The sequence below is a fragment of the Schistocerca nitens genome, chromosome 8 (genome assembly GCF_023898315.1).
Source record: "Schistocerca nitens isolate TAMUIC-IGC-003100 chromosome 8, iqSchNite1.1, whole genome shotgun sequence".
Taxonomy (NCBI): domain Eukaryota; kingdom Metazoa; phylum Arthropoda; class Insecta; order Orthoptera; family Acrididae; genus Schistocerca; species Schistocerca nitens.
The window spans coordinates 571,068,586-571,086,706 of record NC_064621.1 but is presented as its reverse complement, the minus strand read 5'-3'; the positions used below and the strand labels follow the sequence as shown (position 1 = coordinate 571,086,706).

Below are 18,121 nucleotides of genomic sequence, written 5' to 3'. Positions count from 1 at the left end.
AACCATTAACACACATATTTTTATCTTCTTAAATTTCTTTTGTAAACGTGTATTAAACATTCTCGTTTTATGACATGTCTACATCTTGGAGGATTTCCTTACTAATGTATCTGTAGAACAATAAACATGTCTGATCGATCTATAATCCGTGACTTGAAGATCGACGCTTGATAGAAATTAGTTGTCACGAAATAAATACTACTGACAACGGCTTCTGATGGTGTCACTGTGTCGTTTCTCTAAGTACTTACATAAACAAAAGTTTTGGGTCACCCCGATATGGCGGGCAGATGTGCTGCTATTGTGACTGATCTTGTCCCGACCGGAAGGTCATCCCTGACGTTGTTTGTGAACATACTGTATATACAGTACCATGATAACTTCCTACGGGGAGAATGCTGCACTCGAACGGATTGTAGCATTTCAGTTGAAAGTAAAGCACGAGTAGAGACGTACTGGAGACGTCTGTGGAACAGTAGAGTAAGCACCCACCATGTCACGAAGGACAATCGCGACCAGTAATAGGGTCAGCATAATCACGCTACGCTCAGAGGGCTTGTCAACTAGGGAAGTTGTTCGACGAGTGCACGAGAGTCAGAGTGATACGCTGCAGACGTGGAATCAGTTCTAATTCATAGGCAGTGTCGGAGACTTACAAAGTACAGACCGTCTGTCGTCGACCGGTGATCAGGATGATCGATATCTACGACTTTTGACTCTATGAAATCGTGGACTGGGTGTTCCAGAACTGAATTTGGCGTTGAAAGAGGCTACAGGATGTCATGCGTCGCATCCTACTATTAAGAGACTATTGCATGATGGGAATCTCCATTCCGGACTACCATGTTCAGCACCACTCTGTACATCATAACACCATGGAGTCCGTTAAAGACGAAGAAGAAATCATGACCCCAGGGTTCGCGCTGGTGTTGTTTATGGGTGAAACTCGGATCTGTACTCTTCATAATCGCAGACAACATGTCTGGGAGCAACAAGGTAATATCGAATGCCTCCAACACCGTGCTCCACATGTACAACAAGGTGGTAATGGAATTCAGGGCAATCTCACTGCTCTACGGTACAATAACGAGATTCTGCAGCCCGCCGCAAAAACTTTGGTGACAGTTTAATCTGGATGGATGCTAACCAGCACGCTTATCGTGCTGTTGCCATGAACACGTTTCTTCAGCATGCTAAGAGCACCAGAATCGAGTAGTCTGCCTGTCCCACGGACATGGTTCCAATAGAATATGTGTGGGATCGATTCAAACGACCTGTTTTTCGACGTAGATAACGAACAAATCCTCTGCACTGCTTAGGCAGAATCCGCTGAAGAGTGGGACAATTTGGACCAGAGCTGGCTTGGTGATCTCATAGATGGTATTCAGCGACGGCTTCAAGCCTACATCCGAGCAAGAGGATGTTCCACCAGACATTAATGTTGCACAGGAGTGCTGCGAATCCCCACCCCCACCCTCAATGAGCATTACCGCTGAAGAATGGAACAATTTGGACCAGCGATGGCTTCCTGATCTCATAGATGCTATTCCATGACGGTTTCAAGCCTGCATCCAAACAAGAAGACATTCCACCAAGCATTATTGTTGCTCAGGAATGCTGTGAACCCCCTCCCCTCTTCCCTCCCAATGGGGAACAGACGAATTTTTTTCTTTACACAAAATTTTTGCTTTATTTTTTTCTTTTCTTATTTGGTTATCTGGACACATTGCAGATGAATAGATGCCCAAAGATCGGAGCCAGTTTTGCTTTTATGCGCAATGAATTTGAAAATAAAGAGGTACTGCAAAACTTTCCTTAATTTGTATATACACTCTAAGAAAAAAAACCGTGCAAGCTACGCAAATTGGTAACAAACTGGTATTCATACAGGTATCGACGGAAAATGCAAAACTTTCGCGGCCGTTGGATAAATGTGTGATGTGCAGCGCAATTTAACCGCGCAGCTGGAAACGACAGTAAACAGGGGAAATATCGGAACCAGGGCACAAAGACTTTGGGAATTTCATTCAGTGTACTCAGTTGGACAGTAACTATGCTTCGCATACATGGATGCCAGCATTTGACACAGGACGGGTAGCTGGTCTCAAAGAAGTCGGTTGGAGTATTCGGCGAATCGCTCGACATCAGAGTAGAAGCGATGCCACTATTCGACGATGTTGGCAGGAATGAGTGGACCACGGCTAAACCCAACGTTAAGAAGGAAGTGATCCACCTAGAGAGACCGACGTGCAACTGCTGCTTCAGTGACCATGGTTCACAGAAAGGGGGCTGAGCTTTTTGAGCCAACTAGCAGTTACTGCTACATCTACATCTATATTTATACTCCGCAAGCCACCCAGCGGTGTGTGGCGGAGTGTACTTTACGTGCCACTGTCATTACCTCCCGTTTCTGTTCCAGTCGCGTATGGTTCGCGGGAAGAACGACTGCTGGAAAGCCTCCGTGCGCGCTCGAATCTCTCTAATTTTACATTCGTGATCTACTCGGGAGTTATAACTAGGGGGATGCAATACATTCGATACCTCATCCAAAAACGCACCCTCTCGGAACCTGGACAGGAAGCAACACCGCGATGCAGAGCGCCTCTCTTGCAGAGTTTGCCACTTGAGTTTGCTAAACATCTCCGTAACGCTATCACGCTTACCAAATAACCCTGTGACGAAACGCACCGCTCTTCTTTGGATCTTCTCTATTTCCTCTGTCAACCCGACCTGGTACGGATCCCACACCGATGAGCAATACTCAAGTATAGGTCGAACGAGTGTTTTGTAAGCCACCTCCTTTGTTAATGGACTACATTTTCTAAGGACTCTCCCAATGAATCTCAACCTGGCACCTGCCTTACCAACAATTAATTTTATATGATCTTTCCACTTCCGTACTCATACTCCCAGATATTTTACAGAAGTAACTGCTACCAGTGTTTGTTCCGCTATCATATAATCATACAATAAAGGATCCTTCTTGCTATGTATTCGCAATACATTACATTTGTCTATGTTAAGGGTCAGTTGCCACTCCCTGCACCAAGTGCCTATCCGCAGCAGATCTTCCTGCATTTCACTGCAATTTTCTAATGCTGCAACTTCTCTGTATACCACAGCTTCATCCGCGAAAAGCCGCATAGAACTTCCGACACTATCTACTAGGTCATTTACATATATTGTGAAAAGCAATGGTCCATTACACTCCCTTGTGGCACGCCAGAGGTTAGTTTAACGTCTGTAGACGTCTCTCCTTTGAGAACAACATGCTGTGTTCTAAAAGCTCTTCAATCCAGCGACACAGCCGGTCTGATATTCCGTATGCTCTTACTTTGTTTGTCAGGCGACAGTGCGGAACTGTATCGAACGCCTTCCGGAAGTCAAGGAAAATGGCATCTACCTGGGAGCCTGTATCTAATATTTCTGGGTCTCATGTACAAATAAAGCGAGTTGGGTCTCACACGATCGCTGTTTCCAGAATCCATGTTGGTTCCTACCAAGTAGATTCTGAGTTTCCAGAAATGAAATGATACGCGAGCATCATACAGTTTGGTCGCATAGTTCTTAGAGCTATTTTTTGACCTTTCGCTTAAATTTTCTTTACATAAACGGCCATATCTTTAGATTGCGTTGACATAGAAGTTCACTTTTTTACACCACCAAGGGACCGTATATCGCAGGAAGTGCGACACATTTCCGCTTATTATGTCTACCCGTACTCGAGGTAAACAGGTTTCAAGGGTTGGGTAGACATATAGACGGTCAAGAAAGTGAGACTAGTAGGGTTCCATTTTTACCGATTTAGGTGACGAAATCCTAACAACGAATGAATAATTAACCCAGTATTTATTCGAAATGTTATAGTTGCAGTCGATACATCAGCATATTGATCGTAGCTACGCTTTCGATCCAAATCACATTTACAGGAATGCAAATAAAATCCATTTGCCTATACAAGTGATAATTCACATCCCAGTATTAATGCCACCGCGTTTTAAAAGTGAGAGCATTGCCATTGCTAGCTAGCTTAAGAACGGCTAATGAACGTTTTCTGGCTGTGGTGAGTCTAATGGAGAATTCGAAACACTGTAGAATATGTTTGGCAGCTATGTCGCCGTTTATTTCCTGGGGTGGCGCAGAATTACCTTACTAAATTTACTCGATAATAACAGTATTTTGTTACTTCGATAAAAATCCCGAATGATCGTCACATAAGCGGTGACATAAAGGTAGAAAATTCATTTTTTTGAGTCGAGAAAGCTGTATGCAACAGAAACTGCAGATCATTTTGACATTTTCATTGCGAAATTGCCGGCTTATTCATGTCTGGGGTAATAATAGAGGGCTGTTTTCCTGGGTTGTCTGCTAGTGTAGTGAAAGGTGTTAGCTAATGCAAGGGAGGTCTAGTTTGTTATCGGTTCTAATCTCGCTGGAGGCAGATAGACTATCAGTAAAGCCATTTTAAGAAATTCTCGCGCCCCCAATGCGTTTTATTGCTACCTTTATTCTGAACCAGCGCCGTGTGTGGATGTCAATACGAAACTTGGTTCAAATGGCTCTGAGCACTATGGGACTCAACATCTGTGGTCAGAAGTCACCTAGAACTTAGAACTACTTAAACCTAATTAACCTAAGGACAGCACACCCATCCATGCCCGAGGCAGGATTCGAACCTGCGACCGTAGCAGTCGCGCGGTTCCTGACTGAGCGCCTAGAACCGCTAGACCACCGCGGCCGGCAATATGAAACTCTTATAGAATTTCACACTTGTTATTGCTTGCTTTTTCCGCTTCTGTCAATAACTGAATTGACTTAATTGTGGCAACGAATGATTTTTAACAAAATTTCGTTATGAATCTGCACGCTTTGCTAAATTTGCACACTTTCATGGTAGTTCAGCAACGGTAATCCAGTGTGACTGGTCTGAACGATGACAGACCGTTTCGTGGCCGAATGCGCGTAATATTTAGCTAATTCGTAACGGTATGGGGTACTTTGTCTTACTAAAACAGTTGTTTTATCTCGATAAGCTGAAATTCATTTTTATTAGTACAGTTCACACTAATTAGAATTTCTTCTTTCATTTATATCTTATATTTACGTGTTTAACGCACTAATCATCGTTAATATAGTCTTACGCATGATTAAAAACAGTCTGACAAAGTTCGGATGGTTTTTCAATTTCACGCCTGTGCATAGTATGTTGGTAGCACTTCGTCGCCTCGCCTGTTATGCTGTGTTACAGACTTCAAAGCTGTGAGGATCAGCATAACGCAAAGGCGAGGGGTGTCGCTCGTTTTGTCGACGACTGTACATCACGTCTACCGTTTTCCGTCCCATTCGGATAAGTGTTTGGAGTGGCGTCGTATTTTTTTTTGTTTGTTTGGTTTATATATAAAAACTGTGTTGCAATGTCTGGAGAAAATATTCTGGTAATACCTATTGAGTGGTGAGACGCTCACGGAGCTGGCCCCCGGCGGCGACCTCGGCAGTGGTCCGTTCGAGCTGCTGCTGGAGACCACGGGCGGGGGCGGATGCAGTTGCGGGGGCGGCGGAGGCGGCAGCTTGAGGAAGCTGAACCTGTGCAGCGGCGGCGCGCCCGCCGGGTGGGGCGGCGTCAGTGGCGGCCGCGACGGCGGGCTGGGCCGGCGGGGGCGGCCCGGGGGCCGGCGCTGCGGGGGCGGCGGCGGCGGCGCCGAGGCGGCGGCTGCGGCGGCGGCCAGCAGCTGCAGCGCGATGGCGCGCGTCTCGCCGAAGCGCAGGAACTGGCGCAGCACCAGCGGCTCCTCCTCGGCGCTGCAGATGTGCCAGCGCTCCAGCGTCGCGCCGTGCGTCTCCTGCAAGCAACGTCGATGCTAGAGCACCGCATCGTTGTGGAGAACCCGCGCGAGCGGCGTTCGTTTCCCACCTGTCGCTGCCGACGCAGTGCGGGAGCACGCGGTCTGCAGTTGACTCACTCGCCATCATACGGGAGGCACTCGCTGAGTGCAAGGCGAAAGGCGAGTGGCCCTGTCACATGGCTAAGGGAACATGGGTACTACACAGTGGTTCGACGGAAACAGGAAAAACACAAAACCGTACCATGCTGAATGTTATGCCCTGACCAAACTTCAGTCGTCTGGGGTAATTGTGGGATCTCTGCTCTAGGTCGTGGTTAATTAGGACTATAACATATGAAATATCAGTTCACTTTTGTTTTCATGAAATGAGAAAAATATTTACTCAACTTTATACAATTCATAGCCAGAGGAATGTGCTGCATAATTACAACAGATGCACAAATTTACCAAACTCTTTTCCTGAACTAGTTGAAAAGTATAATTCCATTTAAGACATTTGTTCCACATGAGCAGTAAGTAGTCGATGTCGTCTTCTTGATCGGAGGTCAAAAACTGGGCAGAGCCCGCCTCTGTTCGGCTCTGTATCAGCGAACATGTAATAAGACGAAAGCGAAAAATGTTTGTTCACTCTGTAAGGACATCACCTAATAAAATGTCACTCGTTCTTGACAGAGAGCTCGCTTATATTTACGTAACGTCAATTATTACAGAAATTATTTCTATTCCTATCATAGGAAAGCCGCACAATTATTTCGAAAACGCGAAAATGCTAACTTTCTTTGCATGTAGCAGAACACATACTCTCCATCAACCTAATCACGGTTCCGGAACGTCGCGTCTCAACCAAATATACTATACTGGGCCACAACCACTAGCGACCTTGTATTTCATGTTATACCATTCTAAAGGCTCTAATCGCCGCCAAAATGTTGTTAGCTGATATTTAATTATAACAAATCCTAACGAGAGCAACAGGTTCAAAAAATGGTTCAAATGGCTCTGAACACGATGGGACTCAACTGCTGTGGTCATAAGTCCCCTAGAACTTAGAACTACTTAAACCTAACTAACCTAAGGACAGCACACAACACCCAGCCATCACGAGGCAGAGAAAATCCCCGACCCCGCCGGGAATCGAACCCGGGAACCCGGGCGTGGGAAGCGAGAACGCTACCGCACGACCACGAGATGCGGGCAGAGCAACAGGTTTTCATTGATCTTCGATGTGTCGTTGCCTTAAAACGGCTTACTCTCATAACAAGGGAGTTACAACGGGAAAGTAACTAAATACGAAAATTCTTTAACCATCAATATGAAGCTTCCAGTCGTTTTATTACATCAAATCATACCAACAACGATTCGTTCTTCAGACATTCAATGCGCTGTTGTTTAGATACGCCAATGGCCTTGCCGGAGTGGTAACACCGGTTCCCGTCAGATCACCGAAGTTAAGCGCTGTCGGGCTTGGCTGGCACTTGGATGCGTGACTGTCCGATTTGCCGAGTGCTGTTGGTAAGTGGGGTGCACTCAGTCCTTGTGAGGCAAATTGAGGAGCTACTTGACTGAGAATTAGCGGCTCCGGTCACGAAAACTGAAAACGGCCCGGAGAGCGGTGTGCTTACCTCACGCCCCTCCATATCCTGATCCAGTGCCACTTACAGGCCGCGGATGAGACGGCGGTAGCTCAGTAAGGATGGGCCTTCCGAGGCCTCTTCTGACGGAGTTTTGATAAATTTAGTTGCTTAGAAACAGCATACATTCATAGGGTTTAACATATGACATAAAACACATCGAATATGGGCTCTACTGAAAACGACAAATACAGTAGGGCGGCTTGCTTTCTGCTTGTGACGTTGAGAGGTGGCATGAGCCCCCTCTCATATTTCTATCTTACGATTTTTCTCTTTAATCGCAAGCAGTGAAAAGTTGCTATTCCTTCACACGCGGACTTCCCACGCAGCGTCTCTCGTCACCCAGGTGGTCCGGTGACACGCGGGCTCTGCAGATCTCGAGAGGGTTAAGCCGACGGGTGTGAGGCAGTCGAGAGAATGCTTTCCAGACGCCGACATTGTCAAAAGAAACGCCCGGAGGGGCCTGAAGTAGCGGCTGGGCTAGAGGTTCCGTTACTTCGCAGAAACTTAGCGAAAACACTTTCTGGCGGGCTACCAGCGAGGCATGGGAATGACTTGTGTACCCAGGCAGTTGTGGCGGAAAAATTCCCGCGCTTTCTGCAAAATAGTAACTGTGATTGGCTTGCTCAGGGCATAGCTCCGTGACGTAGCAAAATCAGCGCAGAAATTGGCGCCAAGAAAAAAAAATGGTTCAAATGGCTCTGAGCACTATGGGACTCAACTGCTGAGGTCATTAGTCCCCTAGAACTTAGAACTAGTTAAACCTAACTAACCTAAGGACATCACAAACATCCATGCCCGAGGCAGGATTCGAACCTGCGACCGTAGCGGTCTTGCGGTTCCAGACTGCAGCGCCTTTAACCGCACGGCCACTTCGGCCGGCTTGGCGCCAAGAATCTCCATTGGTGGAATGGTAGTGCTCCGGCAATGGAGTGGAATTTTCCGCCGGTTTTCGAGTTACTGATTGGACCGTTTAACCACGGCCACTGTCGTGGGGGCAGGAATGTTCTGTGTTCGGCCTGTACGGGTGCTCAGAGTAGTCGGCTCTCGCCTTTCGGTCGAGGACGTCGAAGCAACCAGCGATCGCATCCGGTACGCCAGATCGTGTTCTGGCAGTTAAGAAGACAGTTTGGTAATGTATTTCCGCAGCACCGGCAGATAGGGATTTTCCTAGGTGATAATTAGAGCTCAGCAGAGCGCGCCTGTTCGTCTTTTTCTAACTTTGTTCTGTCTTGAGTAGCAGCAATTAATGTTGGGTTAGCTGTGTGTCTCTCTTAAGATTTGAGTGGCAAGGAATTGGCTCCACATAAGACTTCGTCTTAAACCTCACAATCTAGTTTAGGGACAACTTCACATTTACAGTTTTGTATGAGTATCCAATTTGAGCCAATTTGATGTATTGTAAATGTTTCATGTGTTTTTGTTTATTATTTTGTGTTTAGTCTTAATAAATCATATTGTTATTTTGGACAGAACTTTCATTCTGTTAATCGGTAGAGCAACCCTATCATTCCTCACTATGTTAATGAAACCTTCGTTTATTTAACTTATTTATCAAATTAAATTATTGCAGGTGCCAAACTCTCTTCTGCTCCACTAGCAGGGTTGATTAGAGTCAGTTCGCGTATTTTTTTTAATCCTTGTGCAACAGCAAAAGTCGGAGTTAGAATAGGGGGGGCTTAGAGCATCATTTACATATGTAGATTCTAGAAGAATTTAGTGTTAAATACACTGCTAGCCCCGGCACCTCGCAACGTAGATAGCGTTCTTTCTTCCTATTGGTTCCATTTTACATGGCACGGCTCTTAAATATCGCTGAAATTATTTTGTGTTTCGCTGGACAAAATGGCTCCTCAACGTGAAACACTAGGAAGTGGCGTCACAAAACTCGTAAAACGCAACGCCAGCTTTAGCTAACTCGTGTCGTGTGCCGGCGGCTTTAACAGGTGATGTTTTCGGAATTCCCGATACGCGGTGTTTTTCGCTCACAGAAGCATCTACCACACGAGCACCAATAATTTGTCCACGTTCGCATTCACATAGCTCCAACATAATGCACTCAAAACTGTAGAGAACAGAGCTTTGACGACGCCTTACACATGTGCCGTCCGTGGTCAAACACGTCAGCGCGTGCTGCGGGCATGGATGCATCAGCATTTATGTTCTAGCATGCATGTCTCGCATCTGGATACACGTTAATTGCTTCAGCCCGACCACTGTCTATAAAACAGTTATCAGTCGGAGTCCTAATATTTTGTTACACACGAACCGGAAAACGGACTACCGAAATTGGATTAAGCGCCCTAGCTACTAAGTGTTTCACCTTGTCTGACAGGTAACTCAATAATGGATCTATATTTCTCATAAATAACTGAAAGTTTCCTAGAGTAGTTATATAGACTAACATTTACCAGAGAAGTATTCTGCAGTAATGACTCACAAGCACAAGCTCCTAGGTTCTTAGCTGCACAAAAACTATTTGTTTCAAAGTTTTAGATTTATGTTCCACTTTTACGTATGTCGCAACTCATCCTTTTTCCTGTTCACTCCACACAAAAATGATGCTAGTCTATAATGCCAGATATTTAACTTCTGCACGCTTGTGGTTACATGATGTTCAGCGAGACATAGAACAACAATCACTTCAGAATTTTCCACATATTCTAGACATATAAGAAGCTCAGCTATCTGGTTTTTCAACCTAGAAATATGTTGATGAAACAAATTAATTTTACTTTCCTAGAAACTGTTACACATATTATGTTCCTGTTCTGTTATAATGTCTTTCAAAACTGTATGTCTGTAACCTAACTCTGACACTAATCACATGGATTTTATCGTGCGTGCTTGTAGCCCCCTTACATTTTCTGCAAGGTGCTGAGATAATCCGTCACCCCCATCCTATTCAAGTGCAGGCCATGATTTGCGTATCCCCATTTAAAAATTACAGCAACAGGCACAGCACACATAAGAGACTTCGTTTCAGTTAAAACCAATCCACTCAGATCCTTGTGTACACGACTGACAGCCGTTTTAACGGAGGTCTCTTCGTGGCCCTCTAAAACCTCCACGGACTCGACACAGCTGTGTGCTGTAGCTGCTCCAGTTTCCTCCAGGACACCTCTAGTGCTAGAATTCTAAATTTCCAGCCAGGCCGTTTCAGGCTAGTGGTACCTGACGCCATCGGTCAAAGTATCGGCACAGGGCTAAGCTTGGCGCCAGGTCTCACGATGCTTGTGACCTGGTATTCATACGCCTATACCATTTGGTCTACACCCCTCCCGTGACTGCTCCCTACTTGCAAGGCTCTCTTCTTTCTGCTTGACTTTTCTATTGAATTAGACTTAAATTTGTTCCTGCAAATCATGTGTTCTCTACTTTTCTCAAAAACTGGTTGTGGCCCTTCTATTTCAGCTAACAAGTCAAACTGATTGCTAACCGGTATCTCAGAAGTGATTTCAAAGATTTTCTGCTTTTTTTTGGGTGGCATTATGTGGGGCCGACATACGCCGCAGGTGGTCATGGAAGGCGCCGTAACGGCTGTACGATACGTGAATGCCATCCTCCGACCGATAATGGAACCATATCGGCAGCATACTGGCGAGGCATTCGTCTTCATGGACGACAGTTCGCGCCCCCATCGTGCACATCTTGTGAATGACTTCCTTCAGGATAACGGCATCACTCGAGTAGAGTGGCCAGCATGTTCGCCAGACATGAACCCTATCGAACATGCGTGGGATAGATTGAAACGGGCTATTTATGTACGACGTGACCCACCAACGACTCTAAGGGATCTACACCGAATCACCTTTTGGAGTGGGACAATCTGGACCTACAGTGCTTTGATGAAGCATTTGGTAAGAGCTCATTGTAGGTTCGAGTATGGTGTCGACCTCCCGGATCCATGGTCCCAAGTTTCCAACAAGGGGCTAAGGAACTGTGCAAGCTGGTGGTGCCTCCAAAATGGTGTGGTCCGTGTTTAAATGGAAAGGACTGGGTTCTGTGGTCCGGCTGAATCGATCACTGACTGGAAATGATTATGTTCGGCTTCTTGGAGATATCCGAATATTTAATCCTCTAAGCATTTTCGAAATGGACTGTCCCATGCATCTAGCTGCAACTACCATTTCGCGTTCAAAGTCTGCTACTTCCAGTCGTACGGCCATAATCAAGTCTGAAACCTTTTCACATGCATCACCAGAGAACAAATAACAGCTCTACCAACGCGTACTCTTTTATACCTCGTGTACGCGCTACTACCACTGTCTGTATTTGTGCATATCACTATTTTCTGACTTTTGTCTCGTGAGTGCAGGTTTTCCGTCATTTTCGTAAATAACCTAAGGCAAATGTCAGAGCGGTTGCTTCCCTAATCCGACTTGTGCTCCGTCTCTAATGGACCCGTTTGCAAACAGGATGTAAAACAGTTATCTTCTTCTTTTCTTCGTTCCTTGTACTTCTGTTTTGTGGTTTTTGTGATTATCAATACGAGTTGCTACTGACCAGTCGGAGGCGCTGTATGAACTGTTAGCGGTGCACACATTCCAGTCCAGTGGTGCGATCTCGGAATCTTTCTGAAAGTAGTTGTATTAGTAACAGAAACCTGCTTATTGACATCAAAGTAGTTAGCAGATTAGGCAGGTCACGGAGAGACTGATCTCAAAGCGTAAAATATCAGTGAATTAATGCAGGACTGTAAAATGTTAACTTTCAAGGCCGGAAATATCACAGTTAATAAAACATTGCGGGCTATTATTCCGTGGTTGAATGGATCTCACCTCGAAACCCAACGTTTCGCCTCATCCCATTGCAGCCAGGGGACAATCACAACGATTTTGGTAGAACTCCAGCACTGGCAGCCACAAGCGGATACCATGAAAGGCTGAGGCCATAGAGATTGTAAAACACCCCAGGAATTTCAGTACGAAAGGTGAGGGTATGAAACTGAATGATATCTGGATTCCTCTGTGGAAAAATATATGTTCCAGTCTTCCACCATGGAGTGATAGCAACGGCGAACTACGGCAGTCGACAATGGCCAATTCCGTTGGCGTATTCAAACCATGTGACGTCACACCACCACGCAGAAGCACAATTTTGATGGAGTAGCAGAGAGCCAGGGTGTGAAAATGTCCTCTGAAGACGGGGACGAAACGTTGGGTTTTAAGGTGAAATCCATTCGACCACGGCAAAATAGTCCGTAACGTTTTATTAACACAGGACAGTCAGTAAATTTTTTCAATTAAATCCACTAAGCACTACGTCGCGAAATTCGTGTCTTCATCTACATCTACATTTATACTCCGCAAGCCACCGAACGGTGGGGGCGGAGGGCACTTTACGTGCCACTGCATTACCTCCCTTTCCTGTTCCAGTCGAGTATGGTTCGCGGGAAGAATGACTGCCGGAAAGCCTCCGTGCGCGCTCGAATCTCCGTAAATTTAAGATTCGTGATCTTCTCGGGAGGTGTAAGTAGGGGGAAGCAATATATTCGATACCTCACCCAGAAACGCACCCTCTCAAAACCTGGACAGCAAGCTACACCGCGATGCAGAGCGCCTCTCTTGCAGAGTCTGCCACTTGAGTTTGCTAAACATCTCCGTAACGCTATCACGCTTACCAAATAACCGTGTGACGAAACGCGCCGCTCGTCTTTGGATCTTCTCTATTTCCTCTATCAACCTGATCTGGCCCGGATCCCACACTGATGAGCAATACTCAAGTATAGGTCGAACGAGTGTTTTGTAAGCCATCTCCTTTGCTGATGGACTACATTTTCTAAGGACTCTCCCAATGAATCTCAACCTGGCACCCGCCTTACCAACAATTAGTTTTATATGACCATTCCACTTCAAATCGTTCCGTACGCATGCTCCCAGATATTTCACAGAAGTAACTGCTACCAGTGTTTGTTCCGCTATCATATAATCATACAATAAAGGATCCTTCTTTCTATGTATTCGCCCGCATCTCGTGGTCGTGCGGTAGCGTTCTCGCTTCCCACGCCCGGGTTCCCGGGTTCGATTCCCGGCGGGGTCAGGGATTTTCTCTGCCTCGTGATGGCTGGATGTTGTGTGCTGTCCTTAGGTTAGTTAGGGTTAAGTAGTTCTAAGTTCTAGGGGACTTATGACCACAGCAGTTGAGTCCCATAGTGTTCAGAGCCATTTTTTTCTATGTATTCCCAAAACATGACATTTGTCTATGTTTCTCTGTTAAGGGTCAGTTGCCACTCCCTGCACCAAGTGCCTATCCGCTGCAGATCTTCCTGCATTTCGCTGCAATTTTCTAATGCTGCAACTTCTCTGTATACTACAGCATCATCCGCGAAAAGCCGACACTATCTACTAGGTCACTTATACATATATAGTGTGTACTACACACCGCCATGAGCGTGACTTTGCGTGACGCTACGGTAGCTGCGAGGCGTGGAATACGGGAACGTTTCGAGCGGTGCACTGAAGAGAAGAGGGGCGGCCCCAGACGCCGCGGCTAAGGCGGAGAAGAAAATCCGTTCGGGGATCTGGCTCTGGGCGGCTGGCTAGACCGGCGCAGGTTGCCGGCCGGAGGTGGAGGTAGGCGGCTCCATTATGCAGCGGGCTTCCGGCCGCCGCGGCCGCGGCAAATCCCTTCTTTCCCTCCTTATTCCGTCCGGGAATCGCGGCTTGGCCCTCATCCCGGAAAGAAGCGCCGCCGGATGTCGGGGAGCTGCGCGCCCAGCGGTCTCGCCGCGCCGCGCCGCCGAAGGCTTCTGCTCGACCGTCAGGCGGCGCTGGCTTCAGTATTCACCAGTCCTGAGTGACCTTATCCGAGGACTGCAACTTTAACAGTCTCAACTGCTTAACAGAGGCGTTCAGTAAGTAGTGCACACATTTTTGCGGCCATGTTCGATTGAAGAAATGCGGAGTGATAGAGTTCTGGCAAGTGGCAGCGCTGTAAGTAGCATTCAAAATGCCGTCTCTAACAGAGATGCGTACCAAACAGAGAGTTGTCATCGAATTCCTTTTGGCGGAAAACCAGAATATCGCAAGTATTCATGGGCGCCTGAAGAATGTCTACGGAGACCTGGCACTGAAGACATCCACGGCGAGTCGTTGGACGAGGAGGATGTCATCATCCCAATAAGATCGCGCAAACCCGCACGATCTCCCGCATGCCGGCCAGCCGCACAAATCTGTGACACCTGCAGTGTTGTTTTGCCGGTCGGGGTGGCCGAGCGGTTCTACGCGCCACAGTCTGGAACCGCGCGACCATTACGGTCACAGGTTCGAATCCTGCCTCGGGCATGGATGTGTGTGATGTCCTTAGGTTAGTTAGGTTTAAGTAGTTCTATGTTCTAGGGGTCTGATGACCTCAGAAGTTAACTCCCATAGTGCTCAGAGCCATTTTGAACCTGCAGTGTTGGAACGGGCGGACACCCTCATTCGAGGTGATCGACAGATCATAATCAAACACCTCTTCCCACTGTACGTCTCTGTCGGTAGTGCCGACTCACTCTCCCTCCAGTTCTGGTACTCAAAGCTGTGAGTCCGCTGGCTTTCTCGCCGCCTAACAGACGACCGTAAAGAACAATGAAAGGGCTTCTTTGCGGAATTCCTTGCGCGGTTCGAGGCTGATCGTGACATTGTTTTGTCGGACATCGTCACTGGCGATGAAACATGGGTTCATCACTTCTAACCGGAAACATAATGGCAATCCTTAGAGTGACGCTACACGACCTCTCCTAAGAAGCAAAAGATCAAAGCCTCACCATTAGCCGATAAAATGATGGCGACGTTCTTCTGCGACTCTGAAGTGGTTATTTATTTGATGTTTTCTCTCATAATAAATAAAATAATAAATAAATAATAAATAATAAATAAAAACTTTGAGGTTCGCCGATGACATTGTAATTCTGTCAGAGACAGCAAAGGACTTGGAAGAGCAGTTGAACGGAATGGACAGTGTCTTGAAAGGAGGATATAAGATGAACATCAACAAAAGCAAAACGAGGATAATGGAATGTAGTCGAATTAAGTCGGATGATGCTGAGGGAATTAGATTAGGAAATGAGACACTTAAAGTAGTAAAGGAGTTTTGCTATTTGGGGAGCAAAATAACTGATGATGGTCGAAGTAAAGAAGATATAAAATGTAGACTGGCAATGGAAAGGAAAGCGTTTCTGAAGAAGAGGAATTTGTTAAAATCGAATATAGATTTAAGTGTCAGGAAGCCGTTTCTGAAAGTATCTGTACGGAGTGTAGCACTGTATGGAAGCTAAACATGGACGGTAAATAGTTTGGACAAGAAGAGAATAGAAGCTTTCGAAATGTGATGCTACAGAAGAATGCTAAAGATTAGATGGGTAGATCACACAACTAATGATGAAGTATTGAATAGTATTGGGGAGAAGAGGAGTTTGTGGCACAACTTGACTAGAAGAACGGATCGGTTAGTAGGACATGTTCTGAAGCATGAAGGGATCACAAATTTAGTACTGGAGGGCAGCGTGGATGGTAAAAATCGTAGAGGGAGACCAAGAGATGAGTACACTAAGCAGATTCAGAAGGACGTAGGCTGCAGTAGGTACTGGGAGATGAAGAAGCTTGCACAGGATAGGGTAGCACGGAGAGCTGCATCAAACCAGTCTCAGGACTGAAGACCACAACAACAACAACTCTCATAATGCAACGATCATCCCTAAAGTATACTGTGCGGACCTCAGGAAATCATAGGTACAACTTCAGCGTGCTCGTTACCACAAGAACGCAAACGCAATTCTCCTTGTCCGTGACAACGCAAGGCCTCACACAAGTCTGTGCAACCTCGAGGAGATCAGAAAACTCTACTGAACAGTTCTTCTTCAACCACCCTACAGCCTGGATCTCGCACCTTCCGACTTCCATCTGTTTGGCCCGACGATGGATAAACTCCGCGAGAAGCGGTACGTGGATAATGGGGAAGTTATTGCTGCAGCAGCACGTTGGCTCCAACTTCGACCAGTAGAGTGGTACCATGCGGACATACAGACCCTCCCAGTAAGGTAGAGTACGGCAATCACACTGAACGGAGATTACGTTTGAAAAAAAGGGATTTGTAACAAAAGACTGGGATCTTAATCGTGGCAATGATTAACAGCAGTGGGTGAAAAGAACCGCTGCAAGCGCCAGTGTTGTTCCAGTTCGAGAGGAACACGTTTCAGGGCAGTGAAGAGGAGCCAGCTAGTGTAGGCGGCTCGCCCTCGGCCCATTGAACAGGGCCGGCAGCGACAATGGCCGCTAACGAGCCGCGGCAACGCTAGCCTGGCTGTAGTCACCGCCAACAGGCAGCGGTCCTGCCGGCGCGCGCGAGCCGCCTACATCGCACCCTGCCGCACGTCGCGCAGGCTCTGGCGCTGGAGACGAGGGCACGGCGAGGGGCTGACGTGCACACTGCGGCTCATGGCGAAGGCACCAGGCATGCAACCAGGAACGTGTGACATCTGAGCCGTGCCGGCTCGTATCGATCGGGTCGGCATGGTGTGATCTTTGGGCTCGGCCGTTTGACGTGGCTTTTGTCAGCGACGGGCGTGGGGGCTACAAAGCGGACAGCCGGAGAGCCGCGCGGCGCGAGAGAATCGGAGGCGAGCGTGGTTGAGCAGGCCGGGGCACGACGCAGAGGTTGTGGTGTTTTTGACACGTTTGCAAGACCGAACCTGGCTTGTAGTATGGGAACTGGACTCGGCCATATTACCTGAATCGAGTCGTGCGGCCCTGATTTGGGTCTGTAAAGGACTTTATAAAAGATTTGTGTGTTATAGTGTACTGTGTGCGGCGCCCTGTCCAGCTCGGCCACTTGCTGTAGGTTCTGGGTCTAGCCGCCTCTGGTCTGGGTCCAGTGGGCCCCCCTTCTGCTACTTGAATTTGCCCGTGCCTATGTGACGTCACCTACTTTGAAAATTTGTCACAAGGGTGTGTATCTGTTGGTATTTTCTTGGCTTTAAAAAAATTGTGATATCCATTATTGGTTAAACTTTATCTCATTATTTTAGTCTCCTTTACTGTGTACAGAATTTAATTAACTTGCAAGTCACTTAATGCTTGGTTAAAGACTAATGTTATTGTTTGAATAGGGTTGTTGCCCGTGCTTGTAAAGATTTTGAATTTTAAAATTTTATTTGGCCAAAGAAGGTTAATAAAAGTGTTGTTGTTATAAACTGTGAATGTTGCTTATGTGGTCCAGCCCTCCTGTTCAACAGAAATTGGCTGATTAAGGTGGATTACCCACCACAATATCTACTAATGTTACTACATCTTCCTGCAAATACCACTTCTATGCCGATAGCCTGGAGCTTTACTCAAGTACCACATGTGAAATACACCCTGGATAAAAACACTAATACCACATAACATGACTTCTAGCCTTTAAAATGGCCTCCATATGGCGAGGAAGTTTCTTTAGGTGTGCTGTGTCCTCCAGAAGCCATTCATTGAACTCCCAAATTTCGCGGATGTTGTGGTGTGTTTGACACGTTTGCAAGACCGAACCTGGCTTGTAGTGTGGGAACTGGACCGGACTGTTGTGTTCTACCCAAAATTTTTATAGCATAGAAGTCGGGGGACTTACTGGACATATCGAGCTGCGACAGGGTGTGCCATAGTGCTTGACCAGCTGAGAAAGTATGCATAC

The 18,121-nt window shown here is 46.7% G+C and overlaps 1 protein-coding gene across 1 annotated transcript in view; it reads right to left on the bottom strand.

Moving 5' to 3' along the window:
• Positions 1–18,121, bottom strand: part of LOC126199682 (uncharacterized protein C6orf132 homolog) — a 610,722-nt gene that overhangs the window by 22,789 nt on the left and 569,812 nt on the right. Inside the window, exons 5-6 of the mRNA XM_049936609.1 lie at positions 5,728–5,840; positions 5,443–5,550 (exon numbers count right to left, since the gene is read on the bottom strand). Coding sequence (XP_049792566.1) covers positions 5,443–5,550; positions 5,728–5,840 — 221 coding nt within the window. The remainder of the gene's footprint in view (positions 1–5,442; positions 5,551–5,727; positions 5,841–18,121) is intronic.